Source organism: Bos taurus, chromosome 19 (genome assembly GCF_002263795.3).
Source record: "Bos taurus isolate L1 Dominette 01449 registration number 42190680 breed Hereford chromosome 19, ARS-UCD2.0, whole genome shotgun sequence".
Taxonomy (NCBI): domain Eukaryota; kingdom Metazoa; phylum Chordata; class Mammalia; order Artiodactyla; family Bovidae; genus Bos; species Bos taurus.
In genome coordinates this window covers 41,161,608-41,188,222 of record NC_037346.1, presented here as the reverse complement: position 1 = coordinate 41,188,222, position 26,615 = coordinate 41,161,608, and the positions used below count along the sequence as shown (strand labels likewise).

The following is a 26,615-nucleotide window of genomic DNA, read 5'->3' as shown; positions in this document are numbered from 1 at the left end:
TCAATGAATAATAAATTCTAAGAGACTATTTTAATCCTCTATCTTAAGTCTCCAGGTTTGGTTTTGGTTGGTTGGTTGTTTTTCCATTATCAGCTATTTAAGGAAGAAGTCCTCAGAGTTAGAAAAAAATTGTTTATTCTGAATCATGAAAATTTTAACTTTGTTGGAGTAATGGGCTACCCGCCCCCCATAAAGATCTTGAACATTCTGCAGACAATTTGCTCTGTACACTTTTTAAAATGAAATAAATACCACAATCAAAGGCAAGAAAACTGAAAATTGGAGATAAAACTTAACAAAGAACCCAGAAAACTTACATCTCAGATCCCTATCCATTCAGTACTGCCCCAGGGAGTTCATCCAATGGAATTGCTGGAACTCATACAATAGAACTTTATTCCCAAGTTTCAACATATTCAATTTTCATGAAATTGAGGCCTTCAAAATTAAATAAATAAGTAAATAAGAGAAAACGACTTTCTTGTCCCAGAAGAAATGCCTTTTGCAACTTTCTTCTTTCTATACTGAAGTGTAGTTAACGAAGGTTTAGCTTCCTGAGATTAAAAAATTATAACAGAATTTGTATTTCATTCTTATAGAGATACAGATAAAAATCAGTATCTCTAATATAAAAGTGAAGCATAGGAAAAGTGGAGAAGGCAAGTTTCAGGAAATCAAAGGTTACAACTCCGTGTTTTGATAACCAATTTATATTTTGGCATGTAGGGCAAAAGTGATGCCCATCAGTTACATAAAGTGACTTTTCAGTTTGCACATGGGCATGTATGATTCTCACACACACACTTCAAATTCAGTACACACTCCTCCACCATGTGAGCACAGCAAGACCACAAACAGCATTGAAGATGGCTAATCACACAGAACACTTTTATGGTGGTGGCACAAACAAATAAATGGCATTTACATGAGTTGTAATATTAATTTCAAAAGGAGACATGAGCAGTTTTCAATGCACAGGATCAAAATCTGTAGGGATATTATTTCCCTTATGTGTAATCAGTTGTATCTATAATTACTGATTGCCCAAATTTTCTCTTTCTTTCCTCATTCTGTCAAAAGGACAATGCTTCCTATGAAGATTTGCTGAAACAAGTGCTTTATCCTACTGGCACATGGAGATGGTATCCTTATTTAGAAACCTGAAGTTATGTCTCTTTTATGAAGCATAAAACTCTTCTTCAGCAAATCAACAACACTAATGAATGTTCATATGAAAACTGGCAGCGGAAAACATCCGGTGTAGTCTGTAAATACCCATTTGAAGTGGGGTATATATAAGTCTCGGGAGGGAATGAGAGTTTTGGAGGCGGGCAGTTGGAGTTTTGCAACTAGTCTTTATCCTTCAGTCCTGATAGAATGGCTTCTGACTGTTCCCCCACGGGCTGCTCTTCTGAATCCAGTGCCAGGGCTTCTGATTGTGCGCTTGCTTCAACCTGTTCCGTGGAAACCACATGTCTCCCCAGCGCCTGCGCTACATCCAGTTGCCAGACCCCCAGCTTTCCATCCGGGGCTCGTTTGCCGACTGGGTGCCTCCCGCCGGCCTGCTTTGCTGGGAGTTGTAATATTCCGTGCGTGGTGGGGAACTGCGCCTGGTGTGAGGATGGTGTGTTCAACAGTAACGAGAAGGAGACAATGCAGTTCCTGAATGACAGGCTCGCCAGCTATCTGGAGAAGGTGCGCGGGCTGGAGGAGTTGAATGCCGAGTTGGAATGCAGGATCCGAGAACAGTGTGAAGAGGATGTGCCGTTGGTGTGCCCTGATTATCAGTGTTACTTCGACACCATTGAAGATCTCCAACAAAAGGTCTAGTATCTCATCACCCTAATGTTCCACCTTCCCAGTCTGTGATGTGCTTTATGTTTATACTACGAGTCTGTTCTATGGAGGGAACCCCGGGAAAGGGGAGGGACTCCCCGGAGGTAACGTGATGTAGAGAAAAGGGTACTGGACAAAAAGTCAGCAAACAGGGTGACTGGTGGTCCAATGGTTAAGACACTGTGCTTCCACTGCAGAGGGCTCAGGGTCCATCCCTGGTGGGGGACTAAGACCCCACATGCCATGCGGCATGGCCAAAAAGAATAGAGCGGGGAAAAAAGTCAGTAAACATCAGCGCTAGCCTATATGCTGCCGCTAATTACTAAGTGACCATAATAAACTCGCTTATCCCTAAATTTACCTTTATCAGCTAGAGAATGAGGAAAAGCAGTGTTATATCTAAAATTATTTCTGTGTGTAACAGTGTACATGTACATTATTTAACATAGATATGGAAATGTCATATTTTTAATCATATAATTTTACCTAGTAATTATGTCCTTTTTTTACTGATAAATTTTTATTATTATGAGTGGAGATGTAGTCATAATATAAACTCCTAGAGAGAAATCTATCTAAGTTCAGTGGCCAAGGAATACTGCAAAAATGTTTTAAGTCATTAAAAAAAAATAAAACTTTTTATTTCTCTATTTTGTTTATAAATTGGCCCTCCTTATTCCTTCATGAAATGATGTGGTCAATAAAAGCAGGCTGAAAGCTATTCTATATTTTCTTACAAAGACTTTTAAAAGATAAACACTGGCATAGTTATTAAATGAGTAGATATGTGGGTTTCTTTCAAAGAACCATTCACGACATAAGGAACTTACTTTCCAGATCTTGTGTACGAAGGCCGAGAATTGCAGACTCGCTGTACAGCTTGACAACTGCAAACTGGCTGCTGATGACTTTAGGTCAAAGTAAGTTTAATTTGAACTTTTTTTTCTTGACGGAAATTGCTTTACAATGTTGTGGTAGTCTCTGCCATATATCAGCATGAACCAATCATAATTATATATATATATATGTATATCCCCTTTCTCTTGAGCCTCTCCCGCCCCAATTCCACCCCTCTGGGTCACCACAGAGCACAAGGCTGGACTCCCTGTGTTATACAGAAGCTTCCCATGAGCTATTTATTTTCCCCATGATAGTGTGTGTATGTCCATGTCACTTTCTCAACTTGTCCTACCCTTTCCTTCCCCTTGCTGTGTCCACCAGACCATTCTCTACATCTGCATCTCCATTTCTTCTCTGTAAATAGGTTCATCAGTACTATTTTTTTAGATTCCATACATATATATGCATTAATATATTTGTTGTTCTCTTTCCAACTTATTAATGATTCCCTCTGTATAATAGGCTATTGGTTTATCCTTCTCACTACAGTTGACTCAAATTTTTTTTCTTTTTATGGCTGGGTAATATTCCATTATATGTATTATCACAATGTATGTATGTATCTTTACATACATATATGTACATGTATGTATCTTTATGTGTGTATGTATGAATGTAAGTATCTTTATCCATTCATCTGTCAATGGAAATTTAGGTTGCTTCCGTGTCCTGCCATGAACACTGGAGTGCATGTGTCTTTTGGAACTATGGTTTTCTCAGGGTATATACCCAGTAGTGGGATTGCTGGGTCATATGGTAGTTTTATTCCTAGTTTGCTAAGGAATCTCCATACTGTTCTCCATAGCAGCCATACCAATTTATATTCCCACCAACAGTGCAATAGGTTCCCTTTTCTCTACATCCTCTCCAGTATTTAATGTTTGTAGTTTTTTTGATATGGCCATTCTGATTGGTGTGAAGTGATACCTCATTGTAGTTTTGATTTACATTTCTCTAATAATGAGAGATGTAGAGTACCTCTTCATGTGTTTATTGGCCATTTGTATGTCTTATTTGGAAAAATGTCTGTTTAGGTCTGCCCATTTTCTGACTGGACTGTTTATTTCTCTGATATTGAGCTGTATGAGCTGCTTATATCGTGGACTTAGAAGCAAGTCCAAGCTAGAGTAAGACCAGATCTGAATTTGAACTTAATGAGCTGCTTATATCGTGGACTTAGAAGCAAGTCCAAGCTAGAGTAAGACCAGATCTGAATTTGAACTTAATATATGGTAGGCTGTTTCACTTCGTCTCTCACATACCTACATGCACACATCACAAGTATTCCCTTTATAATATTTTTTCAAGCTAAGAATGCTCACAAAGCTTGAATTTTTCATGATTTGGGGTGTAGAAGAAACTATGGCATGTGGGTTCCTTGATGTCATGTGTCCCTCATCTGTATGCCTCAGCACTTTTCTCAGTGTCCAGCAGAGTAAGCATTGGCTGTATCTCTTTTGCTGTAAAAGGTACGAGTCTGAACTCTCTCTTCGCCAGCTGGTAGAGACTGACATTAGTGGCCTGCGTGGGATTCTGGGAGAGCTGACTGTGTGCAGATCTGATCTGGAGGCCCATGTGGAGTCTCTGAAGGATGATCTCCTTTGCCTTAAGAAAAGCCATGAAGAGGTGAGGAAAATGGCAAAATCACTGAAGGACTCTCAAAGTGACAAAGTTAAGCTGGGAGAGCTCATGTTGTGTATATACATAGAACTTGAGTAGACATTGATCGATGTGGAAGAAAATCACTCTAGGCACTGTTACTATTCAGCCTGATCATTCTGGAATATCTCTGAATATAAATGTAAAATGACCACTGGCCAGTGCCAAATGGAGGAACTTCACCTGCCATTATTTTGGGGGAGAAGGTAGCTCCACAAATAGCTTTCCTGGGTGTTTTATACCACTCTTATCTCTAACCCATAAAGTATGAAAATCAAGCTGATAATTGCAGAGTGTGAAGGTTGTTTCATAAAGGAGAAAAGATTCATGCAATATTTAGACTGATTTTTTTAATATTCTGCATTTATAAACTTTTGAAATCATCAATGTGAATTATATAATTATCCTATATTTATGAAGCTGACAAATGAAAAGCTGAATGATGTTACAGAGTATATCTTCCTTTTGAACATTTGTTTATGATAATAGTAACTAAGATTGAGACCTTATGAGGCACTTAGGACTTGTTTAAGTGTTTTCTATGAATATGAACTCTCATATATCTCACAATAACTCTCTTGTAAAGGTAAAATCATACCCATTTCACAGATGAAAAAACTGAGCGATGAAAGGAGACTCAAGCTAGGCAATCTGAATCTAAATCTCACACTTTTACTCACTACTGCAAAAAACAGAAATAGGGCGCTATTGGTACATCGCGTTGAATTTTTTCCCCACCAGTCTGACATTCTTTACTCCATTTCCAACTCAGGAGGTCAACGTGCTTCGTGGACAGCTGGGTGACCGACTCAGTGTGGAGCTAGACACGGCCCCCACCACGGATCTCAACAGGGTCTTGGATGAGATGCGTTGTCAGTATGAAACTGTGCTTGCCAACAACCGCAGAGACGTGGAAGAATGGTTCGCTGCTCAGGTTGGCACTTAGAGCAATAAAATGACAGGTATGCAGACTTCTGCCTAATTTGCATATTCTAATCATGCCTGTATTTCAGACAGAGGAACTGAATCAGCAGCAGCTATCCAGTGCAGAGCAGCTGCAGGGCTGCCAGACGGAGATCTTGGAACTGAAGCGCACAGCCAACACTCTGGAAATTGAGCTTCAAGCACAGCAGAGCCTGGTATGTAAGGGCAAGACCACTCTGTTTTGTCACTGAAGAATCATGCTTAAGATACTAACTATCCCCTATTCTGTAACCCAAAGGACAAACCCACAGTTCATGCAGCAGAAGGTCTGAATTTCCTTCCCTTTTTCAAGGATGCTGTTTACCCAGCTAGAAGCAGAAGTGATAGGTCAACAGTTTGTAATGTACCACTAGGATGTCCTGACCTTCCTTTCTGGGCTTGGGCATGATCCTGCAGCATCCTCCAGAGACAAAGAGAGAGGGGGGACAGAAAGGAGCAGAACGAGAGAGGAACTTACAAACCAAAGGCTCTCCTTTGAAGAAATGTCTGTTTACGCCCTCTGCCCATTTTTTGAATGGGTTGTTCGTTTTTTTAAAAACTGAGCCACATAAGTTGCTTGCAAATTTTGGAGATGTTGGTTTCATGGTTCACAAATATTTTCTCCCACTAACTCTTTTTTGATTTGGGCCAATTTTCCAAGCTCACCATCACATTTAAAATGAAGATACTCAGACTTTACATTTTATAACTATCCTAAACTTTCCCAGGATGCACACCTCAGCTGGACCCTTCTCTGTACCACACTTCACCCAAGCAGCAAGAATACCTTGAAAAGATATTTTCAAGAATATCTTGAAAAGCATTCAAGATTACACTAAGCATTTCCATTACCATGAAAGCCACATTAGGTCCTATAGAGAATGTCTAAATGAATAATAGCTGAGCATTCATCTTGTGAGAGGCACAGTGCTAACTTAATTCTCACACTAACCTTATGGGGTAAATCCCTCCACTGACCCCATTATACAGATGAGGAAAACTGAGGCTCAGATCAAGTAACAGGGGTTCATACAAGTTTTAAGAGGCAAAAGTGGAAGCTGAATCCAAGTGGTTCAATCTCAGAGCCTCTTCTCTTAACCACACTAGGAGCCAGGAGCCCATTACAACATTTTCTCTCAAATGCTTTTGATCCTTCTTAGGCTACACGAGTATGTTATAGGTCGCAGAGGTCATAGTGGTAATGATAACTCTTACTACCTTTAAAATTTTCCAGGCACTGTTTTAGACACTTTATGTATATTTACTCATTTAACCCTCCAACCATTCTATGAGGTTGGTACTTTGCATTCTTCGTTTTTTATACAGTAAAACTGAGTTCAGACTGATGGCTTTTCAGTTCAGTTTTGATCTTAACAGGACTTTTGACACCATGGTGTTTCCAGGGTGGTAGAATAGTAGGAGATTTGGGGCTTTTAAAATGTATTTATACTAAATAAATAATGCCCAAACTGGAAAAAAAAAAAAAAAACTGAGGCTCAGAGAAGCTAAGTAATTTTCCAAAGTCACATAGCTGGAAAGATAAAGAGTAGAGCAGGGTTGGAAAACAGGCAATCTGGCCCCAGAGATTGTTCTACAACCCCCTTCTTTACACTCTTTCCTTCTGCAGACAGAATCTCTGGAATGCACCGTGGCAGAGACTGAGGCCCAGTACAGCTCGGAGCTGGCCCAGATACAATGTCTGATCGATAACGTGGAGAACCAGCTGGCTGAGATCCGCTGCGACCTGGAGCGGCAGAACCAGGAGTATCGGGTGCTGCTGGACACCAAGGCCCGGCTGGAGTGTGAGATCAACACATACCAGGGGCTGCTGGACAGCGAGGACAGCAGGCAAGTTCCACACGATCCCTCTTAAAATCCCCCAGAGTCACAAAGAGGCTCTTGAAGGACCATCCTGTTTCCCAAAGATCTGGCCATATTCAAACCTCCTTAAAGGTGTTAAAGGATATTCTTAAAGAGTGATGAAAAGCAGCAAGGCTAGTCACATGACAATTGAAATGTTCAAAATGTTCTAAATTTCCAAGGCAGAAAAAAATATAATATGTAACATTTCAAGCTGGGACTTTCACTTTGCTCCTGACTTCAGGAAACTCAGGAGAAATATTCCAGGGTACTGAATGATTTAACTACTAGACAAATGACAAAATATGCATAACTTTTGGCTAATGGGACCTAAATAGGTATTAGAAAGCAATGGAATTAATAACACTGCTGTATGTGATATATTAACATGAAAGATGTTAAGAGAGTAAATCCTAAGAGTTCTCATCACAAGGAAAAAATATTTTTCCTTTTCTTTTACTTTATATCCATATGAGCTGATGGATGCTCAGTAAATTTATTGTGCTCATCATTTCATGCTGTATATAAATCAAATCATTATGCTGTACACCTTAAATTTATACAGTGCTGTATGTCAAGTATATCTCAATAAAACTGGAAGAAGAAAAAAAGGAAAGTCAGTAACACACATAAGATGGCATTTGCCAACTAAAGAAAATACATAAAAGTTTATCCAACTGTCTCTGCTACAGTGAACATGAAGTGACAATTCTGGGTCCAGGGATAAAACAGGCTTCATTCAAATGTTATTCTGAAAACAGAGTTCAAAATATAATTTGAAGGGCAAATTTTGGCATGATTTTTTTCTGAGTTGACATTTTATCCAGCTTCTCCATATTGAGATTAGTTAAAAATGGATTTTTCACAGGCTTCCCTGTAACCCATGTTCTGCAACAAGCATGTCAAATGACACTTGTGAGCCATGTTCGGCGTACGTAATTTGCACAGTAGAAAACAGCTGTCCCTGAAGGTTAAACACCCAACCCAGCAGATGGAGGAAGGGAAGCCAGCAGAATCCTTGAAAGAAGACGGTGCTTCAATCAGGGACATCCAAACTTGAAATTCAAGTTAAGAAGGCTTTTGTATTCTAAAATTGTCCTCTAAGCATGCACGAAGTATCTCTATTCTGTCATTTCCTCTCCTGCTTGCTTATTTGTGATATTCTAGGAGTCTGTAAAGCTTTCTTGCTGCTCTCCAATAAAATGTTTTCATTCCTTTAGCACGATAAATACTGCCTTGTAGCTCATTACTGTTAATATAATAACCATTTGATGCCAAGGTAATTGTCTAAACCCATGCCAGTAGTTTGGTTTTGCCTAAACCCAGAAGGAAAATATTTGTTAACTCCTTGAATACAAATAGATTAGCTAATTCATATAAAATGTCATATATCATGGAAGATAGGTGTATATATCATTCTGAGAAGAAACACTTGAGAATATTAATTATAAAAGTACTAGATTCCCTTTTTTTCAATTTGGCAGCTGCTGCTGCTGCTGCTGCTACTGCTGCTAAGTCGCTTCAGTCGTGTCCGACTCTGTGCGACCTCATAGACGGAAGCCCACCAGGCTCCCCCATCCCTGGTATTCTCCAGGCAAGAACACTGGAGTGGGTTCCCATTTCCTTCTCCAATGCATGAAAGTGAAAAGCGAAAGGGAAGTCGCTCAGTCATGTCCGATTCCCAGCGACCCCTTGGACTGCAGCCCACCAGGCTCCTCCATCCATGGGATTTTCCAGGCAAGAGTACTGGAATGGGGTGCCATTACCTTCTCTGCAATTTGGCAGAGGAAAGGGAAAAATCACTCATAATTTCATACCCCAAATATCCATTGTTGGTATTTGGGGAACTTCCAGTTTTCTTTCCTATAATGGTAGTAATCATAGTTGCATATGCATATAATATTAACCTATTTTTTCACTATGTTATCTAAGCATTTTCCTTCCTAATAAAAATATAAGATTGTTTCATGATCATTATTTTGTGGTTTCATAAAATACCTTAAGGTACACTGGTCTGTTATTGGACATGTAGGGTATAAGAATGAATATTTTTACATATTTAAATGGCAAAGTAGAGAACTGCCAGAAAGATAAAGTAGACCTGTATTTCCCTATTTCCCTTCCTAAGTATGGCTAGAAACCCTGGAAGTCATATATAAAACAAAAGCAGACTCTGAAAAGTTGGAAGAAGCCAAACCATCTAGATTCCTTGCTGTTCAGGGAACAACAGAGTGGTGAATTCCCTGGGGTTTTGTTTTGCCTCATATACGCTGGAATTGTGAGCTGGAGAAACCAAGAACCCAGTAACACCAGCTGGTACAGACAGAAAAAAAAAAATGCTCCAAGAAGAAGAGAATAAAGGGAAGAAAAGGGAGGCAAGGTTTCTAAACTTCACTTGAACTGACAAAATGTCAAGTCCAGTAGACCATGATATGCATATATGCTGTAATACCTAGAGCAATTGCTTTCAAAGATATACAAAGAAATACACTTAAAAACATTATAGACAAATCAAAGTGGAATTCTGAAACATGTTCAAGGAAGGCAGGAAAAAGAAAAATGAAAAAAACCCAGAGAGAACAAACAGAAAACAAAAAAGGAAGTGTGGACTTAAGCCCTACCATATCAATAATTACAATAAATAGAAAAGGTATAAATACATCAATTAAAGGACAGAGATTGGAAGAATGGATTAGAACAAGCATGACACAATTCTATGCTTTCAGCAAGAAGATCACTTCAAATACAATGGTATAGGTACCATTGTAAGTAAAGGGATTGAAAACAAAACAAATCACACAATTGTTCATAGAAGCTTTATTGATAATAGCTAACAACTACAAACAACCAAAATGTGCTCAAAATCTTAAGGTCATTATGCTAAGTGAAAAAAAGGTAGTCTTAAAGGGTCAGATACTGTATGAGTCTATTTACATGACATTCTTGAAATAATAAAATTATAGAGATGGAGAACAAATAGGTGTAGCATGAAGGAGATCTTTGTGTTGGTTGAATTGTTGCACATCTTAATTGCAGTGGTGGTTACCTGAAACTACATGTGTGAAAAAACATTATATAGAGTGAAACACAAACATTATATCAGTATGTCAGCTTCCTGATTTTGCAACTGTACTACAGTTAAATGACATATAACCATTGCAGAAAACCAGGGTATATGGGACCTCTTGTACTATCTTTGCAAATCCTTGTGACTCTATTACTGTTTCAAAATTTAAGAGTTTGAAAAAATACCAGAAAGCTGGAGATAATTCTTCTCCTCAATTTTCTATTTCTACCTTTTTAAAAATCCAGAAATAAAGCACATAACAGTAATAATAATAATAGTTAATACAGGTTGAAAGAAAAATCAAGTTTGAGACGTAAAATTTTATGCTAGATGTTTTATATAGCATCCTCCTGATTTAACAATAACAAAAGAGTAATAAAAATACTCAAAATAAACTAAGGGAAGTTTATTTGTTCTCTAAATCTGTAAGTCTATTTTCATTTTGCTCTATTTACATGACATTCTAAATAGACTTACTAAAGTCTATTTAGTAAGTCTTACATTCTAAATAGACTTACTAAATCTGTAAGTCTATTTTCATTTTGCTCTGTTTGTTTTTTATATTCACCATAAAAGTGAGATCATATGGTATTTGTCTTTCTCAGACATTTCACTGAGCATAATGTCTTCTGAATTACATCCATTGTAATTGTCATTGCAAATGGCAAATTTCATTTTTTATGGCAGAGTAACATTGCATCTTCTTTATCCATTCATCTATCAATGGACACTTAGGTTGCTTCCATTATCTTGGTTATTGTAAATAGTGCTGCACTGAAAATGTGGGTGCCTATATCTTTTTGAGTTAGTGTTTTTGTTTCCTTCAGGTGAATATGCAGAAGTCAAATTTCTGGATCACAGGGCATTCTATTTTTAGGCTTTTTAGGAACCTCCCTACTGTTTTCCATAGTGGCTGCACCAATTTGTATTTGTCCATATCCCTTTTCTCCACATCCTCCCCAAAACTTGTTATTTGTTGTCTTTCTGATGATATGCATTCTGATGAGTTTGAGGTAGTATCTGATTATGACTTTGATTTGCATTTCCCTGATGATTAGTTTTGTTGAATATTTTTTTCATGTGTCTGTTGATCATCTGTATGTCTTCTTTGGAACAATGTCAATTCAGGTTCTCTGCCAATTTTTAATTGTGTTTTTTAAATGTCAACTTGTCTGAGTATTTTTATATTTTGAATATTAACCTCTTAAAAAATATACCATTTGCTAATTTTTTCTCCAGCTCATTAGGCAGCCTTTACATTTTGCTGATGGTTTACTTTGCTGCACAAAAGGTTTTAGTTTGATGTGTTCTCATTTGCTTATTTTTGCTTTTGTTTCCCTTGCCTGAGGAGATACATCCAAAAATAATATTGCTAAGGCCAATTTCAAAGAAAGAATACTACCTATGTTTTCTTCTAGAAATTTTATGATTTAGGATCTTACATTTAAGTCTTTAATCCATTTTGAGTTGATTTTTGTATATGGTGTGAAAAGTGGTTTCTTTTCATTCTTTTACATAGCTCTATCCAGTTATCCAAACACCACTAATTGAAGGAATTCATTTCCTCATTCTTGTATTCTTTGCAATAAATTAATTGACTGTATCTGTGTGGGTTTATTTCTGAGCTCTCTATTTTGTCCCATGATCTATCTGTCTGTTTTTATGCCCATACTGTACTGTTTTGATTGCTGTAGCTTTGTCGTATGGTTTAAAATCAGGGAATGTGATACTGCTTTGTTCTTCTTTCTCAAGGTTGCGTTCAGTATTTGGGGTCTTTTGTGGTTCCATAAAAAATTTATGACTACTTGCTCAGCTCTGTGAAAAATTTCTTTGGTATTTATATAGCAAATGCATCAAATCTCTACTTTGTCTTCAGTTCAGTTCAGTTCAGTTGCTCAGTTGTATCCGACTCTTTGCAACCCCATGAACCGCAGCACACCAGGCCTCCCTGTCCATCACCAACTCCCAGAGTCCACCCAAACCCATGTCCATTGAGTTGGTAATGCCATCCAACCATCTCATCCTCTGTCGTCCCCTTCTCCTCCTGTCCTCAATCTTTCCCAGCATCAGGGTCTTTTCAAATGAGTCAGCTCTTCACATCAGGTGGCCAAAGTATTGGAGTCTCAGCTTCAACATGAGTCCTTCCAATGAACACCCAGGACTGATCTCCTTTAGGATGGACTAGTTGGATCTCCTTGCAGTCCAAGGGACTCTCAAGAGTCTTCTCCAACACCACAATTCAAAAGCATCAATTCTTCAGCACTCAGCTTTCTTTATAGTCCAACTCTCACATCCATACATGACCACTGGAAAAACCACAGCCTTCACTAGACGGACCTTTGTTGACAAAGCAATGTCTCTGCTTTTTAATATGCTGCCTAGGTTGTTCATAACTTTCCTTCCAAGGAGTAAGCATCTTTTAATTTCACAGCTGCACTCACCATCTGCAGTGATTTTTGTCTTGGGTAGTATGGTTAATTTAATAATTTTATGTCTTCCAATCCATGAGCACCATATATATTTCCATTTGTTTGCATAGTCTTCAATTCTTTCATCAATGTTTTATAGTTTTTAGAGTACAGTTTTTTTTACCTTCTGATTAAATTTATTCCCAGGTATTCTATTTCTGATGTAATTTCAATGGGATTATTTTCTTAATTTCTCTTTCTGATAGTTTGCTATTAGTATATAGAAATACTACAGATATCTGTATATTATTTTGTATCTGCAACTCTACTGAATTCATTCATTAGTTCTAATAGTTTGGGGTGCTTCTTTAGGATATTATATATATATGTATAGTAACATGACATCTACAAACAGTGACAGTTTTACTTCTTCCTTTCCAGTTTGGATTCCTTATGCTTCTTTTCCTTCTCTGATTGTTGTAGCTAAGACTTCCAATACTATGTTGAATAAAAGTAGTGAGAATGGGCCTCATCTTATTCCTGATCTTAAAAGAAATACTCTCGATGTTCATCATTAAGTATAATGTTAACTGTGGGCTTGTCACATACGATCCGTTTTTGCTGAGGTATGTTCCCTCTACACACACTTTGTTGAGAGTTTTTTAATAAATGGATGTTGGATTTTTTCAAAACCTTTTTCTCCGTCTATTGGGGTGATTCTATAGTTTTTATTCTTCAGTTTGGTAATGTGGTGTGTCACATTGATTGACCCATAAATATTGAACCATTGCATGCCTGAGATAGATCCCATTTGTTTGTAGTATATGACCCTTTTCAGGTATTGTTGAATTCAGTTTGCTAATATTTCATTGAGAGTTTTTACATCTGTGTTCATCAGTGATATTGCCCTTTCGTTTTCCTTTTCTTGTGGTGTCTTATCTAGTTTTGGTATCACAGTGATGCTGGCCTTGTAGAATGAATTCAGAAGCATTCCTTTCTATGCAAATTTTTCAAACAGTTTGAAAAGGTGACTAGTAAAACTCACCCACGAAGTCATCTTGTCCTGGACTTTTGTTTGTTGGGAGTTTTTTGTCGTATTGATTCAGTTTTATTATTGGTAATCATCTGTTTCTATTTTCTCTTTCTTCCTGATTCAGTATTGGCAGATTGTACATTTCTTGGAGTATATCCATTTCTTCTAAGTTGTCCATTTTATTGGTTTGTTATTGTTCATAGTAATCACTTATGATTCGTTGTATTTATGTGGTATCAGTTGAAAATCTTTGTTGTTGTTCAGTCACTAAGTCGTGTCTGACTCTGCAAACCCATGAACTGCAGCACGCCAGGCTTCTCTGTCCTTCACAGTCACCCTGAGTTTGCTCACACTCATGTCCATTGAGTCTGTGATGCCATCCAACCATCTCAACCTCCCTTCTCTTGCCCTCAATCTTTCCTAGTATTAGGGTCTTTTCCAATGAGTCACCTCTTCACATCAGGTGGCTAAAGTATTGGAGCTTCAGCTTCAGCACCAGCCCTTCCAATGAATCTTAAGTGTTGATTTCCTTTAGGACTGACTGGTTTGATCTCTTCACTGTCCAAGGGACTCTCAAGAGTCTTCTCCAGCACGACAGTTCAAAAGTATCAATTCTTCAGCACTCAGCCTTCTTTATGGTCCAACTCTCACATTCAAACATGACTGTGGGAAAAACCATAGCTTTGACTATACGGACCTTTGTTGGCAGAGTGATCAAAGTGATGTCTCTGCTTTTTAATACACTGTATAGGTTTGTCATAGCTATTCTTCCAAGGAGCAAGCATCTTTTAATTTTATGGCAGCAGTCACCATCAGCACTGATTTTGGAGCCCAAGAAAATGAAATCTAACACTGTTTACATTTTCCCCTTCCATTTGCCGTGAAGTGATGGGACCAAATGCCATGATCTTCATTTTTTGATTGCTGAGTTTTAAGCCAGCTTTTTCACTCTCCTCTTTCACCTTCATCAAGAGGTTCTTTAGTTCCTCTTCAGTTTATGCCATTAAAGTGGTATCATCTGTATATTTCAGATTGTTGATTTTTCTCCCGGCAATCTTGATTCCAGCTGTGCTTCATCCAGTCCAGCATTTTGCATGATGTATTCTGCATATAAGATAGATAAGCAGGGTGAAAATATATAGCCTTGATGTACTCCTTTCCCAATTTTGAACAAGTTTGTTATTCCATGTCCAGTTTTAAATGCTGCTTCTTATCCTACATATAGGTTTCTCAGGAGGTAGGTCATGTTGTCTGGTATTCCCATCTCATTAAGAATATTCCACAGTTTGTTGTGATCCACACAGTCAAAGGCTTTAGCATAGTCAATGAAGAAGAAGTAGATTTTTTTTTTTAATTCCCTTGCTTTTTCTATGATCCAGCATATATTGGCAATTTGATCTTTGGTTCTTCTGCCTTTTCTTCTCTTTTTTTTTCTGATGCTTTTCATTATCACAGAACATGCCAACTGTAATGTGTGCAAAGAGGTAAAGATGGGTGGAGGGAAAGGAAGTCAAATTGGGGAAGGCTGGATGACTGCTTCGCTTCTTCTTATTATTCTTCCCATTCATAGCCAGGATCATCATGAACTTTCTGAAGAGAGTTACAAAATCTAAGAAGAGGTCAACACAATGCCAGATATAATCTTTATCTCCATTTTCAGCCTTTTCAATAATGAGTTGAGTATCAAAAAGGACAAAGCCACACATGACCACCAGCCCCACATACAGGCTTGCCTGGAAAAGCCAAATAGATCCGAAGAATAGGTTCCCCAGGAAAGACAAGAGCATCAGGCTCATGGCTGACATCAAGATACCTCCTAGAAAGAAGTAGTTATGGCACCTGGCACAGAGTGCACTCAGGGTGAAGCAAGTGAAGATCATTGCTGGGACCATGAAGGCAGTGAGAAGGATGCTGGGGTTGATGGCAGTGCACAAGTCCAGAGCAAGGCCCAGGCCAACTCCTGTAAGGAAAGCAAATCCAGCCAGAAGTCCCAGTCTTTTTTTGCTTATATTCATGGCTGTGAGGTGTTGCCATCAGCCGAATCATCAACCCCAGAGAGCCCAAGGCAGAGAGCAGGCCAGCCTGAATGAAATGGGTGACCACATGGACATAGGCCCCTGCAGCCACCACAAACATACAGAAGACAAAACTGGCAGAGACCTTCTTCAGGTGCTGCTGTGTCGAGGGGGTTATGTGGGAAAATTTAAAGAGTGCATCAAAGTTGATCTTCCGATCAAATTTATGCATGATGCTAGGAGAAGGCAATGGCACCCCACTCCAGTACTCTTGCCTGGAAAATCCCATGGACGGAGGAGCCTGGTAGGCTGCAGTCCATGAGGTCGCTAAGAGTCGGACACGACTGAGCGACTTCACTTTCACTTTTCACTTTCATGCATTGGAGAAGGAAATGGCAACCCACTCCAGTGTTCTTGCCTGGAGAATCCCAGGGATGGCGGAGCCTGGTAGGAGGCCGTCTATGGGGTCGCACAGAGTCGAACATGACTGAAGCGACTTAGCAGCAGCAGTGTCTGTGGGATACAGCCTCCACTCTTCTGACCCACCTCTCAGGAGCCCATACAGCTCTTCTAACACTGGATGTGCTTCTCCTCTGCCTTTTCTAAATCCAGCTGTACATTTGGAAGTTCTCGGTTCTTGTACTGCTGAAACCTAGCTTGAAGGATTTTGAGCGTAATCTTGCTGGCGTGTGAAATGAGTGCAATTGTATGGTAATTTGAACATTCTTTGGCCTTGCTTTTCTTTGGGATTAAAATGAAAACTGACCCTTTCCAGTCCTGTGGCCACTGATGAGTTTTCCAAATTTGCTGGTATAATAAGTGCAGCACTTTAACAGCATCATCTTATACCTGTCTAAATTTATTCTTGCATATTTTACATTTTATGGTACTACTATAAATTGCGTTTTTTTCCCTTCCATTGTGTGTTAGGCAGAATAATGAGTCCCTAAAGATTTTCATGTCCTAATCCCAGAAACTTCAAATATATTAGGCTACATGACAAAGGAGAAGAAAGGTTACTAATCAGCTGACCTTAAAATAGGAAGATTATCCTAGATGACATCAGTCCAATGTAATCACAAGGGTTCTTCCTTAAATGTGGAAGATGGAAGCAGAAGAGTCAGTGTTAGAGTGATGCGATGTGAGAAAAACTTGACTGGCTGTTGCTGGCTTTTAGGATGGAAGGGCCAGCAAGTCAGGGAACATAGATAGGCTCCAGAAGCTGGAAAAGGTAAGGAAATTATTGTCTCCTAGGTCCTCCAGAAAGGATCAAGAACAAAATACTAATAAAGTATTTCTTAAGAATAATGCTAAGTATTCCTGAAAAAGAGCACACTTGTCTTGCAGCAGATCATGTTTAAACAGCAAACATAAACCAACACCATAGCAAATTTTTAGCTAATGTAATACACCAAACAAACACTGAGTATTAAAAGTGTGAGTTTTGGAAACTCGAAAGGTGACCCGCCTGTTTTCCAAGGAATTTCTTATTAGCAATCAAAGCCAACCTGGAAATCTAAAACAGAAATCCAGCAATTACTTCAAGTCTTAAGACCAACATGTCAGAACAATGAAAATGGGAAATTCTGTTGGACATACCAAAATAAAATACTGATTTCTAAGTTCACCAATAATTATTAGATATCAATAGTTTCCCCTTTTTAGAGAAGAAAGGAAAAGAAGGATGGACTCATTCCTGATCAAGCTTAATGCCATGGGAAGAGGTCAACAAGGACTTAATGAACTTAACATACTCACACTTGCTTAATAATGGATGCTGTTAGAATCATAACGACAGATCCTTTTGAAGACATAAGGTGAAGCTCTGAATCTAATGATAAGTAGTAGTTGTGATGGGTAATAACTTAGTAACAGCCTAAATACACATTTTTATGAGACAAGTAGCCCTTCTCAGGCAAGTAAAAAGCAGACTAATGAGATGTTCCTGTGGGATTTGATATATAAACATTAGAAAGGAAAACTTCCTGCCTACTGTGACACCACCTAGAGCAAAGGCTATATAAGTACTTCAAAGAGGAAAAAGCCAAGAGGCTTGGAATTTAGACTCAATCGTGGCTGCCTTGAGCTTTGGATCCCGGAGACCACAGACTTTGAAATCAACCAAAGCTGGGCACACACTCTGGATACCAAGGGCTGTACAACAACTATGTCTTCTGCAACACCATGCCAAAGCTGTTCTGGGATTACAAATTTAACAACCATCCTTCCTAACACCAGCTGCCAGCATGGTGGTCTTAAAGCCAATAGCTGTCAACCAACCGGTCATGATCTGAGAACCCTCCAGTCCCAGGACGACGAACCCACTCCTTGCTTTTCTCTCACACCCCTCTGCTTAATCAGCAACTTCCATACCTGTCCCTTTCTGGATGATTGTGGCTGGTGTGATGGGAGCATCAATAGTAATGAGAAAGAGACCATGAAAATCTTGAACAATCGCCTTACTAAGTACCTGGAAAAGGTACGGATGCTGGAACGAGAGAACGCCGCACTGGAGTGTAAAATCCAGGAAGAATGTAACAAAGAACTCCCGGTCATATGTCCTGACTACCTGTCCTACTATGCAACCATTGAGGAGCTCCAGCAAAAGGTAAGATTCTTAGGAACATGTATAATCCCATTGTGAGTTGATGGTCTCAAAGCAATAGTCATTTGCTAAACTTTAGTATTTTAGTTCATTTTATACTGAAAAATATTTTGTAGAATAAGAAAATTTCTTGAATGAAATTGTTGAGGCAATATTTAGAGTTTTACAGCTTTTCATCTTCCAGAGTTACACTCTGCTATCAGATAACACATGACCAAAATATATTAATATCTGCTGCCATTTCTTTAACAAAGATTAGAAAACCGGGATCTGAGGAAATGAATTTTGTTTAAACAAGTTCCGAAACAATTTGACTAGTATCCATTTTTTTCAATCATCGTCACTCTTTTCTCCTTTTATGCTCATTTCATCATCTCCAAATTGTATAGTTTCTTCCCATGCCAAACCTAAAATTCTGAATGATATGCTGCTGCTACACATTATGGATTTTTTTTTCTGTTACATTTTTTCAAAAAATATTTATTGGGCACCAGCAACAATGTACTGGACATTATTCTAGGCTCTGGGAACATATCGGTGAACTAAAATGTCTCACCCTCATAGTATGAACATTCTAGTGGACCCTGGTATGTTGTGCAAATGTGCGATGAACTTTATATTTTAACAGCAAAACATCTACAGAAGTTTTTGTTGAAGTAATTCTTTTGCTGATCTTTTAGGAAAATAACAAAAAAACTCTGACTTCCCAAAGTTCCCCAGCATACTAAGCATAGCTACGAAAAGCCTAACCAGCCTCCCCCTGTTAACTGAAACACACAGAAGCCCCTTGGAGGCTTTTAAAGGAGGATATCTTGGTGTTTGTCTCATTTGTGTGTGCAACTTCTTAATTCTAGATCTTGTGTACCAAGGCTGAGAATTCCAGACTGGTTTCACAAATCGACAACACCAAACTGACTGCTGATGACGTGAGAGCCAAGTAAGCCCACCCGACTCTGTCGTCCATGACAGAGTTCACCCTGCGTCTGATGCGACACAGTCCCAATAAGACCATCTCCAAGTCTACTCACTCTCCTGCCCATGCCATGTCAGCACCAGCCCAGAGAAGACCTCCATACTCAATATAAATGATTGAGATTCACGACCACTCACATGCATCCAGTATCTGCAGTTTATAACATATGAACACATCTGATTACCTGCACAATAGTCAATAAGATAGATAGAGCTAATGTATTACTATCCCATTTAAGGTGAGAAACTGAGGTTTAACAGGCTCCAAGGCATGCAACTAGTACAAGCAAAATGAAAACTTGGACCCAAGCTTGCTAAATCTTAATTTTGCTCTTTGCACTTACACTACACTGCCTCTAGTGGAAGGAGAAGGACGATAAACTCATTCATCTTAAATAATAAGAGAGCACCACTGACAAACTAAGGAATCATAATTCAGTTCAGTCTCTCAGTTGTGTCCAACTCTTTGCGACTCTTTGAGACCCCATGGACTGCATAATTGCATAACTGTATAATTTGCAAACCCATTTTGATGTTTTCAAATGATTCTACCTTTAAAGAGAATAAAAACCTCTGACGGAAACATAAGAAATGAGAAGCCTAGTGAAAAATGCAGAAGAAAGTTCTTCTTGGCTTGATTTACACCATCTACATTTTAATGCCTACTTTTTCATGTCTCATTTTTATAGGTACGAAGCTGAGGTGTCCCTACGCCAGCTAGTGGAGGCAGATGCCAATGGCCTACAGCAGATCCTGAATGCACTGACGCTGGGCAAGGCTGACCTGGAGGCACAAGTCCAGTCTCTGAAAGAGGAGCTCCTTTGCCTCAAAAACGACCATGAACAGGTTAGAGATAGACCAAGAGAGTTATTACAAACTAAGCCTCTAAAAGTAGCATCAATTTTTTTGAGTTGAATTTGACAAAAGTTGTCCCCACTAGCCACTACTCTGTTTTACCTTGATTATATCTACTACTACTACCATTCATTGATTCAGTGTGTTTCAAATCTGTTGCCTATAACACAATATCTGAAGCCTCCACTGTCCTCTCTAGTTTTTCCAGGAAAAGGAAGCAACCCAATTTTCCTGTGCTCACAGGTTTCCCATCTTTTTATAGGCATCTCTGCACAGACTTCTGCCACTACTGGTATAAGCCAATATTGGCATAAGGACATATTGGCATCATAAAGACTATGATCTCTCATTATAAATTTCACCTCTATGTCACTTCACCCGTTACCCATGGAAACTATCTAAATTCTTTTAAATCCTGATCTTGCTAGTTAATTCCTTGTAATATTGCACATACTTGAACACACAGTCGTATCTAAAATAGCCTTAAGTCGTAACATGTTTTATTTATTTATTTATTTTAATTGGAGGCTAATTACTTTACAATATTGTAGTGGTTTTTGCCATACAATAGCACCTGTAAATCATGTATTCCTTTATTGTGGGCTTTCTTTCAGATGCAATTAAGCTAAATTATCACTGTTAGACTGAAACAAGGGCACAAGAGGGTCATCTGTTCATCAAGTGACTTCACATTCTTTTCTTTCCATAGGAAATCAGTTCCTTACAGAGCCAGCTTGGGGACAGACTCAACATTGAAGTGACCAGTGCCCCTTCTGTTGACCTAAACCGGGTTCTACGAGAAATGAGATGTCAATATGAGTCGATCATGGAGACAAACCGCAAAGATGTAGAAGAGTGGTTCAACACACAGGTAGGGAGGGTAGAAAATGCAAAAACAAAAAGTTAACCCTACTTCCAGGGGCCCTTGAAACACAGGTTTTCCCTTCATGATATCCTTTGATGGCCTTTGACTGTGTTTCAGATGGAGGAGCTGAACCAGCAGGTGGTGACCAGCACTCAACAACAGCAGTGCTACCAGAAGGAGATCATTGAACTGAGACGCACCATGAATGCTCTGGAGATTGAACTGCACGCCCAGCACCGCATGGTACCCGAAACACTGACCAGACCCAGCACAGCAGTGATGGCAATAGTCCCTGAATCTGTGTGGTGCTGTGTTTCCCAACGTGTGTCCCTTAGAATAATAGTTCCTCTGTTTCCTAAAGGGTCTGTGCTAAAAAAAAGACTTTGTGGTCAAATAAGCCAGAGAAATCCTGGATTAAACAAAGGTGAAACAGGGTACCTTCCTACAGGCCTTTAATAAGCTGATGTTCACCATGAATCAACAAGAAAAGGATATATCGTATTCAGCATTTTAGAACTCATTTGACCATGGACTCCTTTTTTTTAAAAGAGCATCTCACAGCAATGATAATCCTTGGAGTACACTTTGGGAAACTCTATAAGAGCATTTTATTATATGCAAAACAGTTTTACAAACTATCAAATGTATTAAAATAATCTTTTGAAGGACATGGCATAATTATTAAGCCAATTTTACAGACGAGGCTCAGAGAGCTAAGGTGGCTTTACCAAGTCAAATCCAAGAGAAGTTTCACCTCACTTATTTTGTAGATGGAGATATGAGCTCCTGAGGCATTAAGTAACTTGTTAAAAGTCACAAAAAAAATTCAAGTCTGAGCCAGAATGCAGGTTCCAAAGCTGGAACCACTTCTTCCTCATTCTACAACCTCTCTGAAGTAGGAAATTATTTAAATGCTCTGGTATGAAGGCTATTAGGAAGACCTTGCCCCAAAGCTGGTTTTGTCACCAGCTGGTCAACTCATTTAAATTCCTGAGCCTCGGTTTTCTCATCTGTAAAAATTGGAATAATCATGAAAGACATATGTTATTGAAAACTAAAATCCCATTATATATAGTCATACAGAATGATAGATCAGGAAAGAACTTTAATTACCAAAGATTCAACTCTCATATTTTACATGTAAAGGAATTGCTCCAGTGAAGGAATTGTTTATGTCTAACTGCTTCTCACTTCCTTTTTCTCCTTTTTAAGGTACAAATCCTCATAAAGCAAGGTGCCATGGTAATGCGGTTTTAATGCCTAAGTGTAAAATATGTTGGAATTTTTTTCTGTTTTAGGTAGGAGAATGTGGTAGGAGATTGTCAAGTGATTAAGGAAGAGGAAGATAATTATTTAAAGAGATGCCCAAAGAAAAAAGACAAAAGCAAGTTTTAACATAGTTGATAATTTTATTTTTAGATTTGTTTGATCAGGAAATAATAAGAGGGCTTGGAGAATCATTAGTACCCGTCATTTAAAAAAAAAAAAAAAAACACTGTTTAAAATGATGCTGATCACAAATGACTTGGGTTTAAGGGAGTCATCATTAGAAATTCTCCTTTCCTCCTCTGTGATAGAGAGACTCCCAGGAATGTGCCCTGACAGAAACGGAAGCCCGCTACGCAGCCTTGCTGACCCAGATCCAGTGTCTGATCGATAACCTAGAGGCTCAGCTGGCAGAGATCCGGGGGGCCCTGGAAAGACAGAACCGAGAATACGAGATTCTGCTAGATGTCAAGTCGCGGCTGGAGTGTGAGATTGCCACATACCACAGCCTTCTGGAGAGCTCAGATGGCAAGTACGTAAAATAAAAGCAGTTTCTGCAAGAAAAGGCTCAAACACACACATACGTGTGCTGCCACCAGCAACGGGGAACAATCGCCTTGGTCTTCTTGTCAGTGATGGGGAGCTTCGGCTGAAACAGTCCATCCACTCTCTCTAGAGCTATGCCATTTGGAGGCCTACAATCGTAACCTAGTCCAAATTTGAGGGGTGAGCTGAACTGCATTGTTTTTGAAGAGCCAGTGCTCCAGATTGATTCCCTACAGGCTGGCTAGCTTCTTAAAGTCTTAAAAATTACTAGGGGAAAAAAATAGTTTCCCCAAAGATGAACATTCCTGGTGATTTACAGATTTTTCCCCTACTGAGATGAAAATCTGACTGTCATGAGATCGAATAGAAAAACCATGTTCCCTTAGAAGAAACATTCTGCTCAGGATGAAACTCCTAGCCTTGTCCAGTCACTTGCCCTTGATGGCCAAGAGCAGCATGTACACGTGTGTATATCAGCATCTTTTATAGAAGTTGTGATTTTGTTAATGATAAGAAGCTAACCAACTCATAAAGAACTGATAAGGAGTATGAGCTCTTTGAATCAACTCCATCCAAACTAATGCCCCAAATGCAGACTTAATTTACAACTGCTAAGGAGACTTCGTTCCCAGAAACAATCAGTGAACTCTGTTCACAGCAATCTTTTCACTGGCATGTCCACATTATATTAGCACAATGTTCACCTCTGTGATCACTCTGAGGAGCTATAACATACCAAAGTACCTTGAATCATCCATCAAAGAAACATGATGCTTCCTCAAAGAGTTCTCACTTGTAAGTCCTCCCAACTCTAATTCTCTAAAGATTAGTCACTTATAGACACCCAGAAGGTACTTCAGAGATCTTGGATGAAGTGTTGAGGACTCTTCCATAGATGGAGATCGGTCACCAAAAGTTCTGTGACTAACACTCTCATTAGGAAAAATACCAGATTAATTTCCTTTCTGCAGATAGTAAGCCCTCTGACTTGTCCCTTCTCACTGTTGAGTTCCCACTATATCCATTCTACAGATGAAAAACTAAAGCTCAGGAGGGTTAACTGACTTATCTGAGGTCACCAGCTGGCAAATGACAGACCTGGGCTCCACCCTTGTCTTGGACGCCTGGCCTGTTCATCCAACACTACGGCATTGGCTGTAATGGCAGCTTACATAATCTAGCACATCTAAACCTAGGATGCTGCTTTCCCATGGGTCTGGTCTGATTCTTTTTCTTCCGCTGGTGCTTGTGCAAAATGAATAAACAAGTATTAGGAAGTACTTGTTTTAAGCGACACATACTGAAAAATTAACCACTGCCGTGTTTCTCCATAGCCACCATTGCCTTCCCTCAATCACAAGCAGAATTCTGTTTTTTCCTAGGCTTCCCTGTCACCCGTGTGCCATCAAGCATGAGCCTTCTGCTTGCATATCCAGCAAGGCCAGGACCATGGAATGCACAGCCCCAGTTCACACGTCATCCTTAGGCCCCTGTGGGATACATGAGTCCCGCAGCGCCTGCAGCATCCTGCCCAGAATTCTGGTTAAAATCTGCACCATCACTGAGGAGATCAAGGATGGCAAAGTCATTTCTTCTCACAAGCACGTGCAGCCTTGCTTCATCACCAGAACTGCCAAAGCCTGACATCCCAAGGTGATAAAAATGACTCTGATTCATGAAAGAGAGACCAATCCTTGTTTCTGCCAGAACCCCCAGTCCCTTGAGGTACTTAGTTTCTTGCTACTACATTGGGTCCCCATTGCTAGATATAAGATTTTTTATTCTGCTCCTTCCCTAAGTCATTGCCACCAACACGACAATAAATGACATTTCTCTGGAAGCACATTTCCCATGCATCTGAAGGTCAGGCACGGATACGTAGGTGTGACGAGGTGACCTACATTACCTGACTCCACAGGTGATGGGCAGGTTCTCTTGTGTTCATTCAGGCCTGTTTACTTACATTCCTCTCTAAAGCCGGTCAGACAAGTTTGAGGGTTGTTTTTGGCCACAGAACATGAAGGTGAAAAGTTAAAATCTTCCCTTCTAAACTCCTTATTTGTATATAGAAAGAAGCTTATGTGAGTATGGCATGAACAGAGAAAAGTCTTTAATACTTAGTTTCCTTGAATAGTCATGAGTCTGAATCCTATTCACCTCTGTTGTCTCAATGACTGTTTATCCACACATACACACTCTGCCTGCTCTCAAATATTTTTTTAATTTTTTACTTATTTTATTTATTATGCTCAAGATGTTTTGGGCTTCTTGAATTTTAAGTTTTACAACTCATGGGTTTGAGGATATTCAAGTCCTTTATCTCCCATTCTCTGTTCTCTCTCTGCACTCCTTCTAGATGAAGACTGGAGCTTTTCCTCGTTTTTATTTTTGTTTGTGTGAATGTATTTTGTTGTATGTATTTTGTCTGCCTGCATGGCATGCAACATCTTAGTCCCTGGACTAAGGATAGAACCCACACCCTCTGCATTGAAAGCACCAAGTCTTCACTACCAGACTGCCAGGGAAGCGCCATGCACAAAAATATTTTTAAAGATGTACACATTCTCCAAAACTTTGTAAATCATCAGGCTCTCCAAACATTTTCATCAAGAATCGGAAATCCTCGTGGGGTATGAATCCAGAGCATTTTGAAGAAATATCTTGGATCCTTTCATTAAATGTTTGCTATTTCTCTTTCTATTCTTTAGGGAATGGGCTTTAGTTCTGATTGTTTGACAAAGGACATATAGCTGGAAATCTCAAGACATTACCCTGCTCCTCTATCTCCCTGTGACAGGCACCTTGAAAAAATAACTCAGATGCCTGCTTCAATCTATCAGAATAGAGAAATGGACTCAATAGCAACAAACTTTGCAGAGAAGTAATCAAGAATAATTCCTGCTTGCAAGCAGTCCCAATGTGAGAAAGCATTTAGGTACCAGCCATTATCAGAGCTTCTTACAGTAGGGTCTCAGAGTGTTTAAATCAGTCTGTACAAAATTTTTTTTACCTTTCCAGAGGTTTCAGTAAGTAATTTCAACCCACACACAGAATGTGAAGTCAAAAGTCCTGAAGTCCTATACTTGCCATTTTCTAACCATGACTCTGGCAAATCTTGAGCCGTCATCAAATTTAATTCCCTTGTTTGTTAAATAAGATTCATGCCTACTTCACAGGGTTGTTGTGATGATCAGATGAAGTTTCTATGTGATGCAGTTTCTATGTGAAGCTGCTCTGTATGCTGAAAATTACTATACAAATGTTATTTTTATATAAGCCCTAGAACTAATTTTATCATTCTTATCTCATGTTAAAATTCTTTCTCCATGAATTTAGTTCTCCAGTAATGATTTTAGAGTTTTAATAGTGTTTGGCTTTGATGGATAAAAAGAATAGAATAAGATCTCCTGTGATCAAGCCCACAGTTCTACTCAATAAAACATCTTTGAAGTCTTAGAGCACATATCAGTATCAGTTGATGGCTGTGGCCACATCAAAGATGAAAGCATTGTTTAGCTCACAGCTTAGCCTTACACTTCTTCCAGACAAGTAACAAATTACACTAAGCAAATGGATTTCAGGACTCCCAGAGGGATCTCTTTTCTATCAATAATCTCTTTTAACTCTGAATGCTCATATTACCCCTGATCAGCACTTCCTTGCATTCTATCTCAGACTGAAGGATGGAAATGTGGGAAGAGCATGCAGTTTAGAGTCAGAAACTCCAAGATAGAGTTTTAAATCAGCTTGTGTGTGAGTGTGAGC

General features: G+C 39.1%; 2 protein-coding genes and 1 pseudogene across 2 annotated transcripts; 2 read left to right on the top strand and 1 right to left on the bottom strand.

Annotated features, from left to right (window-relative positions):
• Window positions 1-1,332: 1,332 nt before the first annotated feature.
• KRT40 (keratin 40) lies at window positions 1,333-8,447 on the top strand. The gene is given in 7 exon segments (NM_001105418.1): window positions 1,333-1,824; window positions 2,674-2,756; window positions 4,206-4,362; window positions 5,168-5,329; window positions 5,409-5,534; window positions 6,986-7,206; window positions 8,087-8,447. Coding segments are annotated over 7 exon segments (1,296 nt in total). The 5' UTR covers window positions 1,333-1,377; the 3' UTR covers window positions 8,187-8,447.
• A 2,049-nt stretch (window positions 8,448-10,496) lies between these two features.
• Window positions 10,497-15,981, bottom strand: LOC788342 (bax inhibitor 1-like; annotated as a pseudogene).
• An 894-nt stretch (window positions 15,982-16,875) lies between these two features.
• Window positions 16,876-26,233, top strand: KRT39 (keratin 39). The gene is made up of 9 exons (XM_059878369.1): window positions 16,876-16,935; window positions 17,750-18,349; window positions 19,201-19,283; window positions 20,008-20,164; window positions 20,883-21,044; window positions 21,156-21,281; window positions 22,616-22,836; window positions 24,233-24,503; window positions 25,559-26,233. The coding sequence occupies exons 1-8, from the start codon at window positions 16,876-16,878 to the stop codon at window positions 24,492-24,494; spliced, it is 1,671 nt and encodes a 556-aa protein (XP_059734352.1). The 3' UTR covers window positions 24,495-24,503; window positions 25,559-26,233.
• The last annotated feature ends 382 nt before the right edge of the window (window positions 26,234-26,615 follow it).